The sequence below is a fragment of the Dermatophagoides pteronyssinus genome, unplaced genomic scaffold, assembly GCF_027571235.1.
Source record: "Dermatophagoides pteronyssinus isolate colony J.1.1.1.1 unplaced genomic scaffold, Derpt_VIB-CSIC_2022.12 sq0032, whole genome shotgun sequence".
Lineage (NCBI taxonomy): Eukaryota > Metazoa > Arthropoda > Arachnida > Sarcoptiformes > Pyroglyphidae > Dermatophagoides > Dermatophagoides pteronyssinus.
This window is the reverse complement of record NW_027461556.1, coordinates 329,634-354,516: the sequence shown is the minus strand read 5'-3', so window position 1 is coordinate 354,516 and position 24,883 is coordinate 329,634. Positions and strand designations below refer to the sequence as shown.

At 28.8% G+C, this 24,883-nt stretch overlaps 6 protein-coding genes across 6 annotated transcripts; 4 read left to right on the top strand and 2 right to left on the bottom strand.

The window, feature by feature from the left end:
- Nucleotides 1-4,558: 4,558 nt before the first annotated feature.
- LOC113790658 (serine beta-lactamase-like protein LACTB, mitochondrial) lies at nucleotides 4,559-6,017 on the top strand. The gene has a single exon (XM_027340348.2). The coding sequence runs from the start codon at nucleotides 4,676-4,678 to the stop codon at nucleotides 5,969-5,971; it is 1,296 nt and encodes a 431-aa protein (XP_027196149.2). The 5' UTR covers nucleotides 4,559-4,675; the 3' UTR covers nucleotides 5,972-6,017.
- LOC113790660 (uncharacterized) lies at nucleotides 5,992-8,362 on the bottom strand. The gene is made up of 2 exons (XM_027340350.2): nucleotides 7,674-8,362; nucleotides 5,992-7,593 (listed from the first exon to the last, which is right to left on the bottom strand). Exons 1-2 carry the CDS (start codon nucleotides 8,269-8,271, stop codon nucleotides 6,053-6,055), a joined length of 2,139 nt encoding a protein of 712 aa, XP_027196151.2. The 5' UTR covers nucleotides 8,272-8,362; the 3' UTR covers nucleotides 5,992-6,052.
- Nucleotides 7,911-10,553, top strand: LOC113790659 (uncharacterized). The gene is made up of 3 exons (XM_075823634.1): nucleotides 7,911-7,943; nucleotides 8,748-10,060; nucleotides 10,129-10,553. The coding sequence occupies exons 1-3, from the start codon at nucleotides 7,926-7,928 to the stop codon at nucleotides 10,199-10,201; spliced, it is 1,404 nt and encodes a 467-aa protein (XP_075679749.1). The 5' UTR covers nucleotides 7,911-7,925; the 3' UTR covers nucleotides 10,202-10,553.
- Nucleotides 10,554-10,642: 89 nt separating this feature from the next.
- On the top strand, nucleotides 10,643-12,309 carry LOC113790668 (uncharacterized). Its single transcript, XM_027340356.2, has 2 exons — nucleotides 10,643-11,717; nucleotides 11,801-12,309. Exons 1-2 carry the CDS (start codon nucleotides 10,717-10,719, stop codon nucleotides 12,114-12,116), a joined length of 1,317 nt encoding a protein of 438 aa, XP_027196157.2. The 5' UTR covers nucleotides 10,643-10,716; the 3' UTR covers nucleotides 12,117-12,309.
- LOC113790663 (uncharacterized) lies at nucleotides 12,151-15,727 on the bottom strand. The gene is made up of 3 exons (XM_075823587.1): nucleotides 14,532-15,727; nucleotides 13,951-14,459; nucleotides 12,151-13,886 (listed from the first exon to the last, which is right to left on the bottom strand). Exons 1-3 carry the CDS (start codon nucleotides 15,724-15,726, stop codon nucleotides 12,564-12,566), a joined length of 3,027 nt encoding a protein of 1,008 aa, XP_075679702.1. The 5' UTR covers nucleotide 15,727; the 3' UTR covers nucleotides 12,151-12,563.
- A 1,015-nt stretch (nucleotides 15,728-16,742) lies between these two features.
- Nucleotides 16,743-18,262, top strand: LOC113790662 (corepressor interacting with RBPJ 1). The gene is made up of 2 exons (XM_027340352.2): nucleotides 16,743-16,814; nucleotides 16,870-18,262. Exon 2 carries the CDS (start codon nucleotides 16,920-16,922, stop codon nucleotides 18,081-18,083), a length of 1,164 nt encoding a protein of 387 aa, XP_027196153.2. The 5' UTR covers nucleotides 16,743-16,814; nucleotides 16,870-16,919; the 3' UTR covers nucleotides 18,084-18,262.
- Nucleotides 18,263-24,883: the final 6,621 nt, after the last annotated feature.

The following is a 24,883-nucleotide window of genomic DNA, read 5'->3' as shown; positions in this document are numbered from 1 at the left end:
CCCCTATGTATGAACCAGCAACATCAATCAATCACACAGTAAAAAAAAACACAGTAAAAAAAACATTGAGTATCCGAATTCAAGATTTTCAATGGATCTTTTTCCAATGGAACTGAAATGGAGATGAAATTCGCTGTTTTCGCTGTGTGCATCAAAAACATCAAATTTTTCCAAGTTTTTCCAATTTTCAATTTTTATTGTTTTGATTTATTGTTTTCTCTAGCAAAAAATGCTAACAAAAAAAGATTTGGACGATTTTTCGGATGGATGTTTGTTTTGTTTGTCTTGTTTATTTCATCGATAATATCGGTGTCGAGAAAAAGCAAAAAAAAAAAAAAAAACCGAATGGAAATGGAACAAGATTAACTTGCTTCCTTTTTCTCCCATTCAATACCTCATTTTTTTCCAGTGTTTCTTGCCTATTTAAATTATTGCTTGCTTTGGAAAATATTTTTTTATTTTTTTCGGTAAAAAAAAAATGGAGAAAGAAAGAGTTAAATAAACAAACAAACAAAATGTAATTGTAAGGAAAAAAAAATAATGATATGTAATGAGAAATGAGTAACGAAGAAGAAGAAGAAAAAAAAATTGAAGTAAATTGGGAATAAACAAACGAAAAAAACAAAAGAAAGAACGAACAAACGAACGAAAACATATTTGAAAATTAATTCCAAGTTAATTAGAAAAATTAACATTAAACAAAAAAGGAGAGAAGAGAAGAGAAGAGAATGGAAACTTATTGATAAACTTACTTTTTTTTTAATAGATAAAACAAACAAACAAACATCCTTCAGATAAGTATGTTGTTTGTGTGTCTGTGTGTAGATAGATAGAGAGAGAGAGAGAGAAAAGAAAGGAAAACCAGAATGTTTATCAGGCGCTAACGGGTTTATGTTTTTTTTTCTGTATTTTTCTTCATTGGGTCTGTTATCATTTTGGGCCATAAACACGAACAGAAAAAAAACAGCAGCAGCAGCAGTAGCAATACAACAGTAGCAGACATATATTTAGATTCGCAAGAATATTATAATTACCAATTAAAATAATTAGGTTTTCTTTGTTTTTCTGTTTTTTTCCAACCGACAGTGAAAGAATATTCAAAAAAAAAAAAAAATCGGCTAACCTAACCTAACCGGACTAACACAACTGACTAACCTAACCTAACTGACTATACTGCCAACTATATTAACTACCAACTATTTTTGTTGTCATTTTCATTTGAATCATCATAAAAATTCCTTTCATCATCATCATCATCATCATCGTGATTGAAAACAATTTTTTTTTTGTTCTGGCACTGATTTTGGATCATTTTTGGTTGAACGAAATAAAAAACAAGATTTTTTTTTATTATTAGATAGATAAATGAAATTATCAGCTCACTAAACTTGAATTGAATGAATGAATCGACTATTTCTACTCATTACTACTTTTTTTTTGTTACTGAATTTTCTATCAATAAACATTCCATTCTATTGCATAAGTTCAAAAGTTTCAAGAATCATTATTATATAATAGATTTCTCTCTCTCTCTCTCTCTCTCTCTCTGGCTGGTTGGTTGGTTGGTTGGCCTAATTCTTTATTCATTCATTATTCAAATAAACAAAATGAATAACCATAGACAAGAATATATGGTTCTGGTTCTTTGGTTCAAGTTTTGTTGTTGTTGTTGTTTGGTTTGGTTCTGTGTTCGTGTTATTCAGGTTTTTCATTTGTTTCTTTCTTTCTCTCTCTCTATTTATTTCGTTTAGCAAATTAGAATTATGTTTTTTCTTTTTTTTTCTTTCTCTGGTTTAACATTATTATCATGGTTAATAATGATTGAAAAAAATGGTAAAATCAATAAATTAAACGAGGCATGTTATATATTTCGTGTTTATACGGAAAAAGTCTTGCTTTTTTCATTCAGTTTTCATCAAGATTATCTCTGTGTGTGTGTGTGTGTGTGATTAGAATGTTGTGGTGTTGATTTGATAAAAGCAGAGAGAGAGAGAGAGAGAAATTATCTGTTATTTTTTTTTATTCATTCATTAAAAATCAATTTCAAATGTAAATTTTTTCGTTGGTTGTTTGTGAAATTATGAAACATATATACTATATACACCCACACAAGCTATATACACTTACATGGTACGACTATTAGATAAACATATCAACAAAACCAAACCAAAGAATATCATTCTGTTATCATCATCATCATTCAACCAGAAAAAACAACAACAACAAAAAGTAAATTGTACTCAATTTTTTTAGGCCACCTTTATTATTATTGCATATAATGCACACTGACAAACATTTACCCAAAAAAAATAAAACCCGATGATGATTATGGCGATGATATTTTTTTGACAAGATTTAAAAGATACTCAACAAAAAAAAAAAATAAAACAATCAAAATGATGATGAAAAGTTATATAAATTCTACTAAAATAATAAGTATGTGTGTACAGTTACAGTTATATTTGATTTATAATCTTTTTTTTATTTTGTTTTTTTATTACAAAAAAAAATCATATTTTGATGACGACGATGATGATGATAATTTAATTTCAAATTAATATTCTAGGCTCGTTGTTGTTGTTGTTCCAGTGTAGAATGTATCTATGGCCGAAAATTATTATCATTATTATTGATGGTGGTGGTGGTCATTATAGTTGGCTGAGAATTCTCAAATGGGATTTCGCGAAGAAGGAGAAAATTGTGATAATTTTTCTGTTTTTTTTTTTTTTTTTTTGAATCTGGAAAAAACGAAAAAAAGAAGATTTTTTTCCCCTCAAAGTTAATAATAATCGTTTCACCATCCCCCACCACCACATTCATTTTTCTCAGATAAAAATGATGATGACATTTAAACATCGCCATCAAGTTTTTTTTGGTTTTCTGAAAAATATTTAACCATGGTTGCATATTTTTGTCAAATGATTGCGCACGCCACATGGTGTTGTCGATTGGAAACAAAAAACTATCCAGAAAAAAAGTTTATTGATAAAGTATAGTGCAGTTGAAGTATTGGTAGAGTGGTAGAAAGATATATTTATTAGTACTGAACTATGGTCTGTATATATAGTAGTAACAACAGTTACATTAATTAATTAACATTAATATAATATACAATGATTGTTGATCGAGCAATCCTCAACACTCCCCTTGTCGATATACAATCATTTACCACTAAAATACGACCTTGATATAAATGACCAAGTAACAATGGTAAAAGACCACCAGGCAATCCATCAGAATTATGGTTGTACGCAACGAACCATCGATATACAATTGCCACAATCAGATCACGATTTAGATTCGGAACTTGCTTCTTAGTTGTCGTTGTTCCAGCAAACGTCCTAGGAAGAGTGAACCACAAAACTTGTTCAAGCTCCCCTATTTGCGTAGACACTTCTTGTCTGTCATCACACTTGTTTACAATTTCACTGGATGATCCAACAAACGATTCATCACACGAAGTTGACGGTACCACAATATCATCAGAAACGTCAGGCAAGCTTTCACCAGAAATAGATGCAACAACTTGTTCAACACTATTCTCTGCTATGCCGTTCTGTTCAGGTACTTCGACTGATTCGAATTTGTTCACAATTCCTTGATCACAATCACTTCGATAACATCGCTTTTCTTTCTTCATCCAATTGTAATGACCTTTCTTTTCCACACGATTTTGTCGCTCTTCTTGTCTCTCCACCAAATTTTTTGAAAAAGACAACAACGACACTTTAGCTTTCGGCATTCTAGCACGAACCAAATACATGTTCTCATGGCTACTTGATCGATCTGCATAGATCACTGGTTTTCCGCTCTGATAAACAACAGTGCAGTCGTAATCACCCTTAAAATGAATATCACCACGTTTTGTCAACTGACCAAGTGATATCAAATTCATCGGTGAGCTTTCGACAAACCACGAGTTGGATAAACTAACTGTTTTCCACTCAAAGCCATTATGAATTTCAAGTTCAACTGTGCCAATCCGAGACGCCTTAACTAAGCCACTACGCGTTATAATGTCATTAACTTTGCAAGAATGGAGATCCACGAAGTACTTCCGATCATTGAAAATATGTCCACTTGCACCACCATCAGCAAATACTTCACAGTATTCATCAGCTGTCCATGATGATCCCAGCAAATCAGACAAACAAGGCAAACCTGCCATTTCAGATGATACAGACATAACGTCTTCGACTTCATCATCAACTCCATGATTCTTTGCAATAACATTATTACGATTCAATACTTCAAACTGCCTAAACGTGTCAAGGCCCATAACCTATTGATAAAGTATAGTGCAGTAGAAGTATTGGTAGAGTGGTAGAAAGATATATTTAATAGTACTGAACTATGGTCTGTATATATAGTGGTAACAACAGTTACATTAATTAATTAACATTAATATAATAATCAATGATTGTTGATCGAGCAATCCTCAACAAAGTTATCGATCAAAAATCAATTGATTTTTGATCATTGCCAATAGCAATGATATCGTGTTATGATAAGTAATCAAAAATTGATTGGAATTTTTTCTTTGTTTTGGCCAAATCGCCTTACACATCATCAATTTTGTTTTTAATTTACAAATTTTAAAAAACTTGTAACTTTTTAAAAATTTCCAATTTTCTTTCTTTTAATCGGATTTTCTACAAGAAACTTCGACAAAAAAATGATCGATCCGCCTTTTTATCATCGTCATGCCTTTTGGTTATTGTTATTATTGATTGCTGTGATCAATGTTTCAACATTTCCAAATGAACCAAAGGGATTTTCACCACCTTCACCATTATCACTATCATCATCGGTTGAACGAAATATATTTGGTAAAAATTTTACAACAATCACCGATGCTATCAATGATGGTCATCAATTTATTGAACAAACAATACAAAAACTAGGCCTACCATCATTGATATTTGGCTTGGCACATCGTGGCCAATTAATTTATAATCATTCATGGGGTGTATTGGATATAGAAAATCCTCGAACCAAAACCGATATGAATTCACATTATCGTATATGTTCAATATCAAAAACATTTACATCCGCCTTAATCGGTAGATTAATTGATCAAGGTCGTTTAAATTATGAAACTCCAGTTAATGATATTTTGGAATATTTTCCACAGAAAAAATGGCAAAATCAACTAGTAAACATTACAATTGGGCAATTATTATCACATACATCTGGTTTACGTTTAACAAAACTAACTGATATGGATAATATCGTAAAAAATATTCATTCACAATCTACGATTGTTAAAAAATTTGCAAATGATCCATTAGAATTTGAACCAGGATCGGATTGGTTATATTCAAATTATGGTTTTGAATTATTAGGTTCGGTTATTGAAACAATGGAAAATAAAACATATTCAGAAATAATGAATAAATTTCTTCATCAAAATGGTTTACTGAATAGTTTTATTGAAACAGAAGATTTAATTCTATCGAATCGTGCACGTTATTATCGTCGTATGGATGTTACGAATTTAATTGATCATCGTCTAATACCTACGGCTGTATTTGATGATTCACTTATATATGAAGGTTATTATGCTGCTGGTGGTATTCAATCTACTGTTGGTGATCTATTAAAATGGGGACAACTAATGTTGGATGCATTCAATGGTCGTCATAATTCTACAATATTGAAATCAGAAACAATGAAAAAAATTTGGTCATCACATAGTAAAAATTTGGATAAAATGCTACATACAAATGGTAATCAACAACATTATGGTTATGGTTGGATGATATCAAATTTAACTAGTTTAGCAAATGCAAATCTTACATATAAAGATTATATTTGGCATAATGGTGGTTTAATGGGTACATCAACTGTATTAATGATACAACCACAATCCGAATTAGTCGGTGCAGTACTAACTAATGAAGGTTATACTACCGGTCTTGATTTAATGATTATCTATATGATTGAAAATTTGGCTAAATTTATCAAATGAAATTTTTTTTTTTTGAAAAATAAAAGATTTTAATTTTGTTTTTTTTTAAGTAAAATGGCGTGTATTGGTGGCTGTTTTGTTTTATCCTTTTCTTATACTTTTCTTTTTATCTGGAATACTTTTTGTCATTTCAAATTTTAATGTTTGTGGTGTTTCAAATTCAATTTTCTTTATAAAATCAATATTATCTTTATCGATTTTTATTTGGTTGTTGTCCTTGTTGTTGTTCGTCTTGCTCTTGCTGATGTTGGTCGTCTTGCTTTTTTCCTTCTTGCTTTTGCTGATGTTGTTCGTTTTGCTTTTGCTGATGTTGGTCGTCTTGCTTTTGCTAATGTTGTTATTGTTCGTCTTACTGATCAACATTTGTTTTGGTTTGATCGTTGGTATATTCAAATCATTATTATCCGCTAATGATGATTTGGATTCCAAACCAGTACTTTTCGATACAAGACTAATAATTTTTGGTTTAATAACCGGTGGTGGTGGTGGTGGTGGTGGTGGATTTTTATCATTATTATTATTATCCACTAATGATGATTTTGATTCTAAACCAGTACTTTTCGATACAAGGCTAACAATTTTTGGTTTAATAACCGGTGGTGGTGGTGGATTTTCATCAATCATTTTTTTTACAACATTAATTTTATTATTATCATTTTTATTTTGTTTTTTGGAATCATCATCTAATCTTACTTGTTTAATTATTGGATCTTGTATAGTTGTTGTTGTTGTTGTTGTTATTGTTGTTTCTTTTTTTGTCATATTTAAATTATCATTATAATCAATAAAATCCGGTGTTTTACATGATCTTGTTGATAGATTTGCAATTTTTAATTGATTATTTTGATTATTAATCTGATTATCATTAATAACCGTTGCCGGTTTATCGATCACTATAATTTCGGATTTTTTTAATGAAATTTTTGCTTGCGGTGGTATTGATTTTTTATCATTTTTTTCATTTTTATTTTTTAATATTTGTGATGGTGGTGTTAATTTAAATACAACTTCAGTTTCATTCATATCCGATACATTAACTAATGGTGATGGTGTTGGTGCATATCTTTTATCAGTTTTTTTACCCTGATTAAAATCAATCATAATATCTGTTGATTCTTCACTACTATTTAGGCTACTACCAACACCACCGCCGCCGCCACCACCACCATGATCAATTTTATTATCCAATGATGTTAATGGTGATGTTGATGATGGTGATGGTGTTAATGGTGATGGTGTCGGATATTTTGGCAGTTTTTTCATTGATGATGATGATGATGATCGTGTTAAATTTTTTTGATCAATATTAATGCTACCTTTTTTACCGGTTGGCATAAATAAACCAATTATAAATGTTGTCCAACGATGTCCAAACAAAAATACCATTATATTCAATAATAGGCCACTTAAACGATGTTTCCAATGACCATAATGACTTGTTTCAAAACCAGCTGATAATAATGCTGAATATGCAACTAAACGTGATGGTATACAGAAAAATGATTCTTCTGTTTCTTTTGATTTATGTGCTATTAAACATGGTTTTATTGTTTGTACATAAATATTTGTATGTATACATTCAGCAGCCATTATTTCGGACATTGTATGTATAAATGATTTGCCTAATATAAGATTTTTTTCATATAATGATAACTCAATCAATCATTCATTCAATTGATAATAATAATAAGAAGTAACTTACAAGCAGCATATGTTGAATATTTTGGAAAACGAAAATCACCAGCTTGTGCACCAACATTTATTATAATACCTCTATTTTGTTGAATAAAACGTGGCATCAATTCTTCCATTAATATTAATGGTGCCATTACATTAATCATAAGCAGATTAAATTTTGATTCGGAAGATTTCCAAAATTTTGCCGGTTCTGGACAACATGATATACAATTTACTAAAACAACAATTTGATTTACATCGGCTAATTGTTGTCTTAATGTTGCATATGATTCAGGTATTGTTAAATCTACAGGTACCTTTATAATATGTTTCATTGTATTATATTTTCTTCGTATACGTTGTTCTAAATTATCAAGTTTTTGTCCATTTTTTGCTATCAATACTAAATTATAACCCATCGATGCAAATTCTTGTGCAAATTCACGACCCAAAATACCGGTTGCACCAGATATAACAGCAAATTCACCATTACTTGATATATATTTAACACCTAAACCAATTGTTCGTCCATATTGTGATAATAATAAATTGATTGTAAATCCAAATAATTTATATAATACGATTACAATCATTATATAACCTAATGTTTCAAGAAATTCCATTCTTTTTTTTTCTTCTATGAGCAGAATAATAACAACAAAAACAAAACAAATACAAATACAAAACACAATCAATTTACAATCACAATTTGAATTTGTAAATTTTCCTTACACCAAATACTTTATTTATTAAACAGAAAAAGAATTGTTTCCGATTTATTATTCGATTTATTTTTTTGTAATTTTCTTTTGAAAATAATTCAATTCAAAAATAATTTTGAAAATAATTTGATTTGACAGAAATAAATGATGAACGAAACAATCGAGATTAACACAATCGATTGTTTCGAATAATCGAATTTCATAAAGTCTTTCCTCTCTCTCTCACTTATTGTTATTGTGTTTTTTTTTGTTGTTGTTGAGCATTCAATGTTTTGTTTTTCGATATTTCATCATTGTAATTGTAATTAGAATTGAGAATTTTTTTTTAAATTTATTTTTGTAATTTATTTTTATAATAATTTGTAAAATCCCAAAAGAAGATGCAATCATCATCATTATTGTTATATAATACATTGAATAAAACATATTGGCAATTATATTTTGATATTTATGGCCAAACACAAGATGTTAAGCTTCTTTCACAATTATCAATTGAAAATTTACGTACACACAATGAATATATTCAACAATTACAAAATCGTTTCGATTTGTTTGTTCGTGAATATTTTGGACAAAATATGGAACTAATCACTAATGATGGATTGATTCGTATATTGGTAGATCTTCGACAATATTTGGAAAAATCACGTATCATTGTTGAACTTGCTCTTAATCGATGTGGACAACAATCTGCAACAATTGATGTTGTTGAATCACCACAACCAACAGAAAACAATGATAGTCCACTTTTGGATTGTTGCACCGAAACTCTTAGTGAATCGAAAAGTGAACCAAAAAGCTTAAATGCTTTGGCCAATCCATTTAACATTAGTTCATCAACAATTTCGAAAACGATTTCTTGTGATGATTGGCAACTTCAAACTACACCCGGATCTTGTTCACAATTCTCTAATCAGAATGCAGGAGACGATAATGAATCGGTATCAAGTATTGCCAATGATAAGCCATCAATTGATCCGATAACAACAGTTCAATCATCCATCAATTCCAAACCGAATTATCGTCCAAAAAAGCCCATGGAAATTTTCGATGAAAATGGTCAACCTGTTGATTTGGTTTTATTATCATCAAGTTTGACCACCGGTAAAAAATTAAATAATTCGGATGATGATATTATGAATCAACTTGAAGAATTAAAAGTGGAAAAAAATTCCAAAAATACAGATCAAAAAAATTTTATCGATATTTTATTAGATGATTTGAATGTTTCGAATATTGAAACTAAAGTATCGGAATTTATATCACAATCATTTGATGATCCAACATCTAGTGATGATATTGAAAAACATTTAGAACAATTGTATCGTTTTTATGATGGCATCAATGATAATGATACATTTGAAAATAAGTTGAAATTTTTGAACAAATTATTTGAATATAATTTTGTTCAGGTTCCATTTATGTTACATATGTATGATCATCTTTTACAAATATATATTGCATATTATCAAAATCAACAATCTTTTGCGTCGAAAAATGATTTCATAATCGATTGTTTTGCCGAATTTTTTAAACGATCACGACCATTGTTAGTGAATAAACCTGATCAAAGCCAAAATGAATCAAATCGAATTCGTTTTGTTTATTTAAAACGATTACAACAACGATTATTAGATATTCTTCAAAACTATCAACAAGGTTTTATGAAATTATCCGAAAAGAATGTTGAGTAAGTTTTATTTTCATAAATTATCGATTTTTTTTATTATTTAATAAAAATTATTGATTGTATTACAGAATTATTTCGATGGCCAGTGAATTCATTGCTACAAATCTTTCATCTAATATAACGAATAGAAAACACAAATAACAAAAATATTATCGATCTTTTCTGGCTTTTGTTCAATACAACGTGTTTCGACACAACTAAGGAATATTTGAATTTTTTTTTCTCATCTCCAACCAGTTACTTGATCAATATTTCATTATCATAAACAGGATATGATGATGAAAAAAATAAGAAAATTTTGATATATGAATCTATTTTTTTCCTACATTGCTTAATTTGAATTATAATCAAAATAATTCGAATCGATAATATTTTTTCGTTCTGTTCATTTCAAATAATATCTATTCATTTACTTTTCTACCTTCAACTTTATATCATAAATATTTTGAAAAAAAATTGAATAAAATGAAAACATTGAACATTTCAAATCAAATTATTAGAATTGGATTTTTTAATGTAAGTTTTTTCCCCCCCATTTAATCTATCGATTAGTCTTGATTTTATTCAAAAGATAGAATCCACCATTTGTCTGGTTAAAATCTAATCAAACTGATTATTACAATGTTGATGGAATCGAATCAAAAATAATCAATCTGATGCAACAAAATTATGGTTTTAAAATCGAATGGTTTATAACAAATGAACGTTATGGTAATAAACAAACAAATGGTTCTTGGTCCGGATTAATCGGAATGATTGTTAATAATAAAATTGATATGGCAATTGGTGGTATAAGTCAAACAAAAAATCGTATCGATGTAGTGGATTTTCTTGAATCACATGATCAAGATCGTCTTACATTTGCAATTACCGATCTGGATAATCGATTAGGATTACATCAAACATATAATTTTGATTTATTATGGAAACCATTTATGTTTGAAGTTTGGATGATATTATTATCAATGTTCGTTTTATTTGGATTATTTGATCAATTTCATTTAAAACTTTTTAAACGAAAAAAATTCAACAATAAAAATGATTATCTAATATGGATCAATCTGAGTTTATTGTTCAAAGTTACATATTATCGTTTGAATAAAATCAATACATCAATAAAAATTTGTTCAATCATTTGGACATTATCCAGTATTGTTATTAATAATGTATATATTGGTCAATTACATTCATTAATGACACTACCATCCGAACGAACCGGAATCATTACAATCGATGAATTTGCTCATGCATGTAGTATGGGTCAAATATTACCTATATTGATAAAAAATTCAGCTGTCATAACAACACTTAGTCAATCAAATATTCAATCATTTCAAATAATATATCAACAATCAAGATTAATACCAGATCGTGAAACTGCATTAAAATGTTTACGATCACTTTATTATCGTATGGAAAATAAATTAGAAACAAATCAAAATCAAAATCAAAATAATAATAATTTTGGTTTTATTCTTCCAGCACAATATCTACATATTGTATCAATATTGTTAAATGATCATCATCATCATCATCATCATAAAGATAATCGATTATTACATATTGCACCAGATACAATTGGATCATCATTTTATTCGATAATAACAGCCATACCAGTTCGTAAATCATTTCCATTTCGGAAAACATTTGGAAAATTGTAATGGTCCATTCATATTTTATTGGATTTTATTCATTATTTTTATTTTTGATTTTCTTTTTCATTTGTTTTTTTTTATCCAGTGTTTCGATACTAGTTTCATCGGGCATAATAACCAATTGGAAAAATATCGAATATTCACAAATACGAAAATCATTCAATCGTTACGTTCATTCATCGATAATAAACGACGATAATCCTCATCATGATCATCATCATCATCATAATAATAAAATAATGATGATGATCGATCTAACATTTCAAATTGTTTCCATTTCTGTTAGTCGTCATTTGTACAGTATTTTCTATTTTTATCTTTTAATGATATCATTATCGTTTATTATATTTATTGTTGAAATATTGCAATTCATAGCTATCAATAATCGATTGTTTCGATAGTGTACTTCATCATCGATCAACAATGATTCGAAAATTCAAAAAGAAAACAAAATGTAATTTTTATTATTGACAAATCAAAAAACAACAAAAAAAAATGGAAACAAAAAACCGGAATGATCAAATGATGGAATAAACATCGAAAAAAAAGAATAGAAAAAGATAATCGAAATAAAATGAAACAAAAAAAAAAAAAGATATTCGGACAAGAATTTTAGGCATTTGCGATCGTCATTATCAATTTTTATAAAATGGATATGAATTAATCAAAAAAAAGTTGAATCAAATACATGGATGTTATCTCTGTGATTATTCAATGATCAAAGAAGTTTGAATGGGGAAAATAAAATGTAAGATAATTTTGTTTGTTTGGACAATGTATACTTGATGGATTAGAATGGACTAGAAGATCGAATGATGATTTGTTTCTGACGTTGACGTTGATGATCATCATGGTATATTATTGTTCATCGTATTATTTGTCAATTGAAAATGTGTAGCAATCGATGTTAATGATGATTCTAAAAGATCAAAATCTGATTCAGTAAAACATGATTCAAGAATTTGTTCAAATATTTGATAAAGTTGTTTTTTTCGTGGCCGTGATTGTTCTTGTACTGTTTCCAAACCTTTTTCCAATGATACAATTACTAATCCATTGCTTTGTTGTTGTTGTTGTTGTTGAACTGTGGAATTTAAAGTCGATGATGTTGGTGCCTGTGTATCATTTGTCAATTTCATCATCATTGGTGAAGAATTGATCGATGTGGATGCGGATGTTGGCGTTGATATTGATGACGAATCTGCTAGCTGATATGATTGTTGAACTGGTTGATATGTGGTTTTGGCCGTACCATTTAATTGTTGTTGCTGTATTTGTAATGCCTTAGTTGTCGGAATAGTCGAAATCAATTGTATTTGCTGTGATTTTATTTTCTGTTGATGATTTGATTGATTATTGATTAATTGTTGAAAATTCAATTGATTTAACATTGCTGATGAAGGTAAAGTATCACTTTGTGTCGATACATCTACATTGGTTTTAAATGTTGTCGATGTTTTTTCTATTGGTATTGCTTGCATCAATCGATTTTTCGGTGAAGTTAATATTTTAGCCGATCCTAATGAACCACCTGAAATTTGTACCTGAAATGAATGAGCAGTCGATTTTGCTGATGGTGATTGTTGTTGTTGTTGTTGCTTTAACTGAATCGGATTCGCTGAATGTTGTTGATTTGAATTAGCTGTCGTTAGAACAATATTACCACCACCAACAGTTGCCAAATTAAGAAATGGTAAATGAATAAGTTTTGATCCTCCTATACCGGTTGTTGTTGCCAATTGAATATTACCCGATGATGCTAATCCGGCTAATTGTTGTGGACTAATCTGTATAGCTGTTTGTTGTTGTTGTTGTCCATTGTTTGGCCCGGTAGCAATGGCTACCACTTGATGATGTTGATGAGAATTATTATTACTATTTTTATTTTTGGACATTGAAATAAAATTTGTTTGTAACGGTTGATGACATTTTGTTGTTGTTGTTTGTGGTTGTGGTTGTGGTTGTTGTTGTTGTATTTGTACTTGCACTGGTGTTTGAATCGATTGATTCTGTTTTTTTGGCATTTTTGTCGAAACCGATGTTGTTGAAGCTCGTTGTTGATTGTTGGACACTTGTTGTTGCACATTTGACGGTTGAGATGATGATGATGATGATGGCGGTGTATTATTCGAAGTTAATACATGTCCCAAATGAAATGGAATGTAATTTACCTGGATAACAAAAACAAAACAAAAAAATTATCGACACACAAAATAAGCCAAAAGCAAAACTTACCTGTATATGATTTTTTTTGAATATTAAACGAACCGATGAAGGGCATGGATACATACGTGAATCATATTGATTTTCAATTCTGACATTTATTCCTTGTACATTCGCCAAAGTTCCTGTCGATGAACTTTGTGAATTATCTGAATTATCTAGATTTGATGATGATGATGATGATGATGTTGATAAAGATGTTTGTTGTTGTTGTTGTTGACTGGAAAATATTTTCGATAAATCAGCCATTTCTATTTTGGTCATTGTTTGTGAACCAGATGTTGAAATGGTACCCTGTTGTTGTTGTTGATTAATTGAAGATTGAGGATTCTGATTATATTTCAATATAATCGACTGTTGTTGTTGTTTTGTATGATCATCAGTTTCAGTTTGTATCGGTGTTTGTAATTGTATACCGGAACATTTATAATAAATACTTCGAGGAAAATCATAACTAAAACATCGTTCATAACGACAACCAGTTTGTGGTTCTAATTCTTGATCTTTCCATTGTTGAAATTCTATTCAAATCGAATCGAATCAAAGATTAAAGATTAAAAACATTGGAAATCTTTGGGCAAAAAAAACCTTACCTTCGATTGATGCAAAGATTTTTTTTGTAAATAATAATGAAAAATTTCTATCCAAATCAAATTGATGTCCATGTTCAAGATGACGATAATATGAATGTATATCCTCTTGAAATTGTTGACAAAATAAACAATAACAATATTTTGCTTCAGTTAAATCGGTTAATTTATGTACAGAACGTATATGTCTTGTAACCGATGAACTTGAACAAAATGAACGTGTATTTTCACACAATGGACATATTGTATGTCGAGGCATTTCATCTTGATCTTGTGATAAATATATCGATGTTTGTGTTGCTGATACAGTTGATGATGATGATGATGATGATATTATCGATGTAGTTGTTGTTGTCGTGGTCGTCGTAGACGATAATGTTGATGAATTGATTTGTTGCTGTTCTTTTTGATTGTCTGAAGTTTTGTTGATAGTCATAGGCGATGATGATATGTTTGGTTGGATTTCAGAAATTGGCGTTGAATCCTTATTAGATTGTTCGACGTTGACTTTGTTCGTTGTAGCTGATATTGAAGATTCTTGTTTAATATCTATTTCATTTTGTTTCGAAACATTTTGATTCTGTTGTACTGAAGTTTCTGTTGTCGTCAAATTTGTCGTCATAAACAATTGATCGACAACATTTTTTGTATCCGTATCATCATCTGATACTTCAAGATTTTTAAGAAAATCAACAGTCGAATTATCATCATCAATCATATCATTTGAATTTGTATTGTTTACAGTATCATTACTTGTACCATTATTATTATTATTATTATTATCAATACAATCATAATCCATTAACATATAATCAAATGATTGTTCGGATAATAATGTTGATGATTCTATATTTGAATCTTTATCCATATTTTTTTCATTATTATTTGAAACATTCATATCAATCGAATCAATAATCATTAATGATGATTCTTCTTCTATTGTCGATGAAGATTTTATTATTTTTGTTTTTGGTTGAAAAGATTCATCATCATCATCATCTGGTCGACGTATTTGTTGATTATCATCATTGGTTTTTTGTTCAATCATGATGAATGTTTCAGATGATTTTGATGATTTTTGATTGTTGTTATTTGTTGTTGTTGATATGGAAAAAATATCATTCTGTTTATTATTGCAAGATCCATTATTATCATCATCGACAACATAATTATCAAATGATGAGAAAAAAAGCATCATCGTCGTTGTCAGTAGTGATCACATTTGAGTTATCATTAATATGTGATTGTTGTTGTTGCTTTTGTTTTCACAAGAACTAATTATTAAATTATTATTAGACATTTGTTGTGAATTTGTTTGATTGTTTGTTTCGAATGTTTTTACATTTTCCACAGAATTTTTATCAGATTGTAATTTTGTTGTGGTTTTGATATTTATATGATTTGATGATAATGTCGTAGTCGATGTCGATGATGATGATGATGATGATGAACATGGTAACAATGATTCAATAGTTAAAAGATCATTATAAAATTGATCATCATCATCATCATTTTCATTACCACAACCATTATTATTATCACCATCGAGATGATTAGATGTCAACATTGTTTCTGATGTCATTGATGATTGTTGTTGTTGTTGTTGTTGCTGTTGGTGATTATTATTATCATCATAATGATGATGATTTAAAGGAATATCCAATTGTATTTGACTATTATCAATATCAGATGATGATGGTGATGAATGAAACTGGTGATTTGTTGGTTCGAACATTGTCGAATCCGACCGGCAACAAGACCTAAAACAAACAAACAGAAAAAAACTCAATTCAATTCATTTTTTTATCATTGAAGATTCAAAAATAGAATAGAATATCGATAATTATCCTCAAACTTGTAATCAATAAACATTTATTAATAACAATTTATTTTATCAAATTAAACATCATCATCATCATTATTATAATGAGTTATATATAACGACGAGTGTATATATTTGTTTACAAATTAGACAAATATATAACAACAATATAGCTGAACAAAAAATATTACCGAATCAATCTCTATATAATACCTAATCTTTTAAAAAAGAAATATTTGGATTCTTTTTATGCCCCTACAACATGGAAATTTTATTTTTTGATGATTATAAAAATAATGTATTTTCGATTTATATTTATGTATACATCCCCAATATTTATCAATTTTTACATGATGTTGGTGATATACGTTGTTTATGAACGGGTTTTTGTTTATGATTTTTGACGAGTGAATTTATTAATATTTGCGAAATTTTCTTCGATCAATTTTTTTTCAATTTTATTCGTAAGTTTTTTTTTAAAAAATTCAGTTTGAAATTTATTAATATTTGCGAAATTAGATTTCTGTTTATACGAAGATACGATATAGTAATCAATCAATCAATCAATCATGGGTAAAGGTTATAATAATTTTATGAGTAAAAAACCATTTCATCCTGCATCAAAAGAAAATATTAAACGTGTTTGGATGGCTGAACAAAGATCGATTGATTCAAAAAAGAAAGAAGATGAAATGCGTTTACAATATGAAAAAGAACAAGATTTATATAATAATCGTTTATTGGTTGCCGGTTCAGATTCAAAAGATAAATTATCATTAAATTTTATGTATGAAGCACCACCGGGTGTTCGAAAAGAAAATTCAAAAGAAATGGAAACTGAAGATGAACCACAATATAAATTCGAATGGCAACGTAATGCACCAAGAGAAAGTTTTGCTAAAAACAATATGGATATTCGTGATCAACCATTCGGTATACAGGTTCGAAATGTTCGATGTTTAAAATGTCATAAATGGGGACATGTAAACACTGATCGTGAATGTCCATTATTCAATACAACATCATTACCGGCTGGTAATCCATCAACAGATACGAATAAATCATCATCATCATCTGCAACGAAAACATCAAACAGTGGTGATAAACCACCAGTCAAAATAGAACCAAATGAATTGATTGAATCAATGAAAGAAGATCAAGGTTTAGCATTGAAAAAATCACTTTATGGAAATTATGGACCAGAATCAATGAAAAATAATGATCATCATCAAATGCTGTTGTTGAATGCTGCTGTACAGAATCCTGAACAATCATTTTTAGAATCATTATCATCAAAACAGAAAAAAATATTGCTAAAAAAATTGCAATCATTGAACAAATCATCATCATCATCATCAAAACATAAAACTGATAAAAAACATAAAAAAAAGCATAAAAAAGAAAGTTCATCCAGAAAGAAGAAATCCAAAAAAGTTCATAAATCAAAAGATTCTTCGGATTCATCATCATCTTCAGATTCCGAATCCGATAATGATGACGATAGGAAAAGAAATCTGGATAAAAAATCTCGTCATTCAGATATTGAGAAACATCATCATAATCAAAAACAACAATATTCAAAAAATCAACATTCATCATCCAGCAAGTATAGCAATAATGATCGTCATAATAAAGATCGTCGTGATGATGATAAAGATGATTATCATCATCGTCGTCGAAAATCAAGATCTCGTAGCCCGGAAAATGGACATCATCGCAGACGACGAAATTAATTCGAATCAACTTTTTTTTTGAAAAAAAAATTCAATTTTTAATGATTAATGATTTTTAATATTTGATTATGTAAAATGTATTAAAAATGAAGCGTTTTGTAATCTGAATTTGTGTATGATGGTTTTTTTTATAATTATAATGAGGTAAAATAAAATAAAATGAAATTTGTAAAATTTGATTTTTTTTTTGTTGTTTTTTAAATTAAATCTCCCGAATTGACAGCCATTTGTTGTTGTTGTTGTTGTTGTTCATCATCATCATTAACCGGAATCGAACGTCTACGTCGTCGACCAAGTAGAATAAAATCTCCCATTTTTTTACCACCAGTACGTATGATACTTGGAAAACCATGACCACCACCACCATAGCCACCATAGCCACCTCCGCCACCACCACCCCCAAAACCCAATATAATAATATCACCTTTTCGTTTGGATGCCTGTGCTGGTTGATGATGACCAATAATCATAACGGTAATTAAAATTATTGCCGAAAATGTTGATAGGATTTTGAATGAAGACATTATTAATAGTAACAATGATCAGCGGTTTTTATTATTGCGGTTTTTTTGTTTCAACACTATGTTTGTGTTTAACACTTATGTAACAAAAATTTTTTTCGTTGCACAAATCAAATATGGATACAATTTTTGTTTTGTTTTGTTTTTGTAACAAAAATTATGAAAACAATGCATTTATATAGGTTGGTTGCCCAAGGCAAATGAAACAAAAAAAAAAAAAAAAGTTTTGGAAACATTGAAAGGAAAAACATTGGAAAAAAAGAGAGAAAAATGAATGAATGATTGAATGCTTGTTGTTAGTTTGACAATTTTTAGTAGCAAATTTTTAATTAATTTTTCGGGTAATTAGTGTCATTTGAATTATCAATTTTTTTTTTTTTGCAAAAAAAAATAAATCAAATGAGGCATACCCGGTGTGTCATGACCTAAAATTCATAAATTTCAAATTTTTTCAATTTTTTTAAAAAGCTTGAAAAAAACTCTCACAAATCAATAAATAGATTGATTATCCCCCTTTTTTTCCTTATTAATCATCATTAACACCGGATTCGCCTACAATAAAATGAAATGAAAAAACAATTTTGACATTGAACATTTGAACATTTCCCTGCCGGCCAAAATTCAATATCATTTTTGTTTTCTTCTTTTTGATTTCTGGTACATTTACTGTTCGTTCCTCGATAATAATGATGATCAATGTTTTTGGACTGTCATTCGCATACACCGACCAACCAACCAACCAATCAATTTAAATGTCAACTCGATATATCATATTTAATTTATATTTACAAATTACAACTTGAAAATTAATTTGCAAAAAAATTTTTTTTCCGGTTTCAATTTCAGTTTTTTGATTTTTTTTGATTATTTAACCAAAATATTCACTGACCGAATACAATGGTCAACTGAAATGAACTAAATTGAATGAACTGAACAAAATTAACACTTAAGTTGTCAAGTATTCGGATCATTTTCGTTTCGGTTTGAGAAACATGTAACCTTTTTTTATAAATGAAATGAAAAATGATTTCATGATTACAATCAATATGTTTGATTTTTTTGGTTTGTTCCTGGTTTCCTCATTCTCAGTCATTTTACCTGTATTAATTATCAATTTTCACACCTGTATTATTAAAAACCATTATCATTATCAATTAATTAATTATCATCATCATTTGTCGAAAATATAGTTCAATATTGATCAATGATTGATTGATTGATTGATAGTGTGTGAAATGTAATGATGATCATCAAAGATGATCGATATTATCATCATCATCATCGTGACCTTTTGTTTTCCTGATCATTTTTCTTCATTTTTACATAATTCAAGAGTGAAAAGAAGTTAAGAAAAACAAACGGAAATCCTCAATGACATTGATGTAGTGAGAGAGAGATTTGTGTTAAGAAAAAAAAACAAACCAACCAAACCAAAACAAACAAATCAAATCAGATGACTTTTTTCCTTCTTCTTCTTTTTCTTCTTATAATTTTTAATGATGGCGAAAAGGAAAATGAAGAAAAATAATATTTACCAAAACTATGAATGATACGAAACAATGACACACACACAGACACAGACAGAGAAAGTTAAATAAAATCTGATTTACAAAAACCAAAAAAAAAAAAAAAAAAAAAATTAATGATAAACAAACAATGAAAATTTTTCGGTTATTATTCCTATCTAACATGTACCTGGACTTTGTTCGTTTGTTTTTCGTTTTTTTCCCATTAACTTGATTCATTTTTATTCATTATCATCATTATATAAAGAGTCAAAAAGGTTAAGTTGAAAAAAAACAATGGCAGAAATTTCATTTGATACGGTCAATCGGTTCAATTTCAATCATCATCAATGGCCTTGACAATGTTTTTTTGTTTGTTTTCTGTTTTCGTCTTTGAAATTGACACTTATTATTGATATGCCGGTATTTGATTAGAATTTCAAGTAAACAAAACACAAAAAACAAAAGATTTTCTTCTGTTGGATTTGTCTTTTTCTTTTCTCCATTATTTCGCTAATGAAGATAATCCCCAAAATATATTTGACCAAAAATATGACTTAAATCTTACTTTACTTGAAAAGTTTTTCTTTCGATGTTTGTTTTTGCCAAATCAATTGATTTTTCTTCATTATCAATTTGACAAAAAAATATACGTCATCTAAACTTTTTTTTCATGGAAAATTTTCCTGCTTTCCATGGAAAATTTCTTCTTCGGTTCAATCTAATCACATTACACTGGTATCAAATAATCGCCCTTAATTCATTGGTTTCATCCAGAATTCAATGATGATGATGAGCTTATCTCGGTGTTTAGATTCTGTTGTTGTTGTTGTTGTTCTGTTTTGTCTGTTATTTGATTTAATTAACGTAAAAAAACGTAGATATTTTTTCTGGCTGATTTAATTTTGATCAAAAAAAAAAAAAATCTCCCTTAAATCTCATTCAACGTTAAAAAAACTTTCTTCAAACCAAGTGGCCATTTTTTTATCAATTTTACCTAACCCTAACCCCACTCACACTTGACGATTGGAAACTTTTCATTTTTTCCAATTGAATTTTCAAATTTGATTGAATAGTTTTTCTGGATTGATTGATTGATTGAATTTGATCCATTTTTTTTTGTAAATTTAGCACATTGTATTTGACGATGATGATGATGATGGTTTGTCGATGATATATCAAAATGAAGATTTTTTTTTCAATTTCAAAAATGGATTTCGATTGAATTTCTCAGTTTCCAATCATCATTCTTGGCCCCACTATTCTTCTTTTTTATCGGTTTATCATGGGAAGAGAGAGAGAGAGAGAGAGAGAGAGAGAGAGAGAGAGAGAGAGAGAGAGAGAGAGAGAGAGAGAGAGAGAGAGAGAGAGAGAAAAGAAAAACTGATATAAAATATGTTCGTCATAGAGAGATTAGCGAGAAAAAAAAATCTCTGCTTTTTTTTCAAATCAAATGATGATCCAATGAATGAATGAAAGAAAATTCAATGAACATCATAAATATCATTGGATTTTGATCATTTTTCTGTATAATATCTATTATTTAAGAATTCACTACACACTTTATCAATCGGATATATATTTTTCCTTTCATTCTTTCCTATTTTGAAAAGTTCATAAGATGTTCTTTACATAAGAATATTTTTTTAAAAAAATCTCTAAATTCTTTCTTTTTCTTCAAAAAAAGAAAAAGAAAAACCCTACTTGAATTGAGCTATAATCATAAGTTTTCTTCTTCGTTTTCTTCGTTTTTTTCTTCAAAACAGAAAAAAATTCAACATTTGATTTGCTCATAAGTATGTGTGAATGAATGAATGAATGAATGGATCACTTATGATTATTTTATAAACTTTGTCGTAAACAATAATAATAATAATATTCACAAAAAAAAGTGGATCATTTTTCAATGATGAAAAAAAAAGATGTGAAGAATGCAAAATGGAGAAACTTTATTCTATTAAATCATCATCGTTGTTTTTCTCGGGAATATTTCTTACGTTGTCGGGAATATTTCCTGCGTTTCAAGTATGTTCCTGTCTTGCTTCAAAATCTCTTATGAATGTCTATCTCTTCAAATGTTTTTTTTTATTTTTATTTTCATTGTAAATAAAAACCGTGTGTGTGTGTTTAAATGTAAAAGTTTATTTTCAATCTGGACATTGTTACTGTTGTTGTTGTTGTTGTTGTTGTTTTATTGGTTTTGATCAAAACAAATAAACAAATGGATGGATGGATGATTGAAATAATATTCCTCATAATGTCATGTACAATTATTGTTAGTTTTATTTTATTATGTAAAGTTGTATCAGAACCAAACAAAACAATCGAGAATAAAACGTGCGTTAATCTAGTTGATGGATGTTTGGTTGGTTGGTCAGTAGATTCGGTCAGTGTATGTTTATCATCATCATCATCATTATCACCGACATCATTATAATTTCCTTGTGCCAAAATTGATGTTTAGGGATTTTTGAAATTTTTTCGATTTGAAAATGTCTTGGAAACTTTCCGGGCAGGAAAATTTTTCCCAAAAGAATTAAAACACATTGAACTTTGTAATAATGATTTGTAATTTAGCGAAAAATTGGATAATTTTTTTCCAATTGTCCATCTTGCTAATGATAAAGCGATTAACATTCCATTCAATACGATATAAAGGTAATGCCAAATTTGTCAATTGAAAAGAATTGAATCATTATGCGTAAAAAAATCAAACAAAAATGAAACGAAACAAACAAAGATGAAATATTGCATCCATTGTTTATTTGTTGGTTTATCATCATCATCATCATCAATCTGGTTTGTTACAAACCAGCGAAATTCTCGTGTTAAACAAGTTTTGATGAACCTAATTTTTTTCCATTTTTTTCCATTTCACTTTCACTTTTCAATCATCATCAATAATAAATAATTCTACATAATTGGTTTGCGTTATCCAGGCAAAAATCTTTCTTTTTTTCTTTCTTTCTTTCTTCAAATCATTCACCATTGAATTATCACAGAACACCACCACCACCATCACCATCAACAACAAGCCAATGTTCTCAATTTCAACAAACATTCCATATTTGCTATGTTTAGAAATTCCTAATTTTTAAAAGGAAAAAAGAAAACCATATACACCTCTGATGATTTGAAAAAAATGGAAATATTTGAAATTTAACACTTCATTCATTCACCGTTTGATTCACTGAATTTTTGTTTGGGAAAAAACAACAGATCAAACAACAACAACAACAATTTTATTTTTAATAATTTTATTCTTGGTTGGTTGGTTGGTTGTTGTTGTTGTTGGTGATTTTCAAAAATAATCATTCTATTAATAATATTGCTTGGGCTGTTTTGCTGAAACCAGAAAAACAAAGAAGAAAAAGAAGAAAAGCAAGCGTACTTAAGTGAATATTTCGAGCAAGAAAACTACTAATCATGAGAAACATGATTCGGTAACCGGCAATTTTTGCAGAATTGAAACTTCATCAATCAAAAAATGAAAAGAATTTTAAAAATACATCATTTACAAGCTAAGTTGTGATTGCAACTTTTGTTTATTATTCAACAAAATGGATTTTTGCTTTTCGTTTTTTTTGGATTTAAGATTTTTTTTGCGCTTTTGTTTTGTTTCTCACTTATTATTATTATTACGAAACAACGGTTTTCTTTTTGAATTTCAAAATTTTCTTCTTGTTTTTCTTGTTTTTGTTTGTTGCGTTTTTTTTTTGTTGTTTCCAAATATCCTGTATGTATTGAGGAATATATTACATCATCATTATGATCTATTGTCACGTTTCAATCAACAAGAAACAATGCCATAAACCAAAGAGAGAGAGAGAGAGAGAGAGAGAGAGAGAGAGAGAGAGAGAAACAAACAAGTAAAACACACCAATATATAAAATGCCAATTTAGAAATTTATTTTTGGAAAATTTATTATGGCTTTCATAAATAATTATCACCTTGTTGTTGTTGTTTATTTGAATAACAACAACAACAACAACAATGAACAAATATTCAAAGATCAGATGATGAAAACGAAAACGAAAGAAAAAATGTCAAAACAAACGAGAACATCGGGTTATTGTCATTCAATAAATAACGAAAAGAAAAAACAAAAAACAAAATTTCCCCAAATCACTGAATTCTCCTGATTTATGATTTTGACCATGTTTTTTTATGGTTTATGTAAAAAAAAACAAAAACAAATTTCAAATGTCGATATTTCTTTGGTTCGGTTATTAAAATCATGTTGAGAAGAGAAGAGAAGGGAGAGAAAAATATATTATCGGTTAAATTAGCGGTTATATTCAAGAATTTTCTTGGGTACAATCTGTCAGATTTAATTCTGTTTGTCATCCCATACAGGCCCAATGGCTCTCTCTCTCTCTCTCTCTCTCTCTTATCTCTTCAAACATAGTTAGTCAGGTTATTCTTGTAATCTCCGCCTTTGTTCCAGAATTGGCTCCACCTTTTTTCTTGGATCTATTTTGATTTTGAAACAAAAAAAATTGGATTCCATCATTGGAATCCATCAATGTTTCAATTAGGCAAAACAAACAAAAAATATGTTTCCGGTTTTTTTTTGTTTGTTTCTCATCATCAACAAAGTGGATGAAAGAAAAGAAAATCTGTGAAAAATTTTCTTAAAAAATTAATTGTTGTTGATGTTCTGTGATGTTCGGTAAATTTACAGAAACTTTTGGAAAATTTTCAGAAGAAAAAAAAAACTTCGATGAAGCAACATCGCAATCGCCAACAAGAAACAACGCATAATCATCATCA

Coding starts and splice junctions, on each gene's coding strand:
- LOC113790658 (XM_027340348.2), top strand. CDS start 4,676: ATGATCGATCCGCCTTTTTATCATCGTCATGCCTTTTGGTTATTGTTA.
- LOC113790659 (XM_075823634.1), top strand. Junction 10,061..10,128: donor TTATCCGAAAAGAATGTTGA/GTAAGTTTTATT, acceptor ATTGTATTACAG/AATTATTTCGATGGCCAGTG.
- LOC113790660 (XM_027340350.2), bottom strand. CDS start 8,271: ATGGAATTTCTTGAAACATTAGGTTATATAATGATTGTAATCGTATTA. Junction 7,594..7,673: donor ATATTCAACATATGCTGCTT/GTAAGTTACTTC, acceptor ATCTTATATTAG/GCAAATCATTTATACATACA.
- LOC113790668 (XM_027340356.2), top strand. CDS start 10,717: ATGCAACAAAATTATGGTTTTAAAATCGAATGGTTTATAACAAATGAA. Junction 11,718..11,800: donor CGGAAAACATTTGGAAAATT/GTAATGGTCCAT, acceptor TTTTTTATCCAG/TGTTTCGATACTAGTTTCAT.
- LOC113790663 (XM_075823587.1), bottom strand. CDS start 15,726: ATGATGCTTTTTTTCTCATCATTTGATAATTATGTTGTCGATGATGAT. Junction 14,460..14,531: donor AATCTTTGCATCAATCGAAG/GTAAGGTTTTTT, acceptor CGATTTGAATAG/AATTTCAACAATGGAAAGAT. Junction 13,887..13,950: donor TCAAAAAAAATCATATACAG/GTAAGTTTTGCT, acceptor TTTGTTATCCAG/GTAAATTACATTCCATTTCA.
- LOC113790662 (XM_027340352.2), top strand. CDS start 16,920: ATGGGTAAAGGTTATAATAATTTTATGAGTAAAAAACCATTTCATCCT.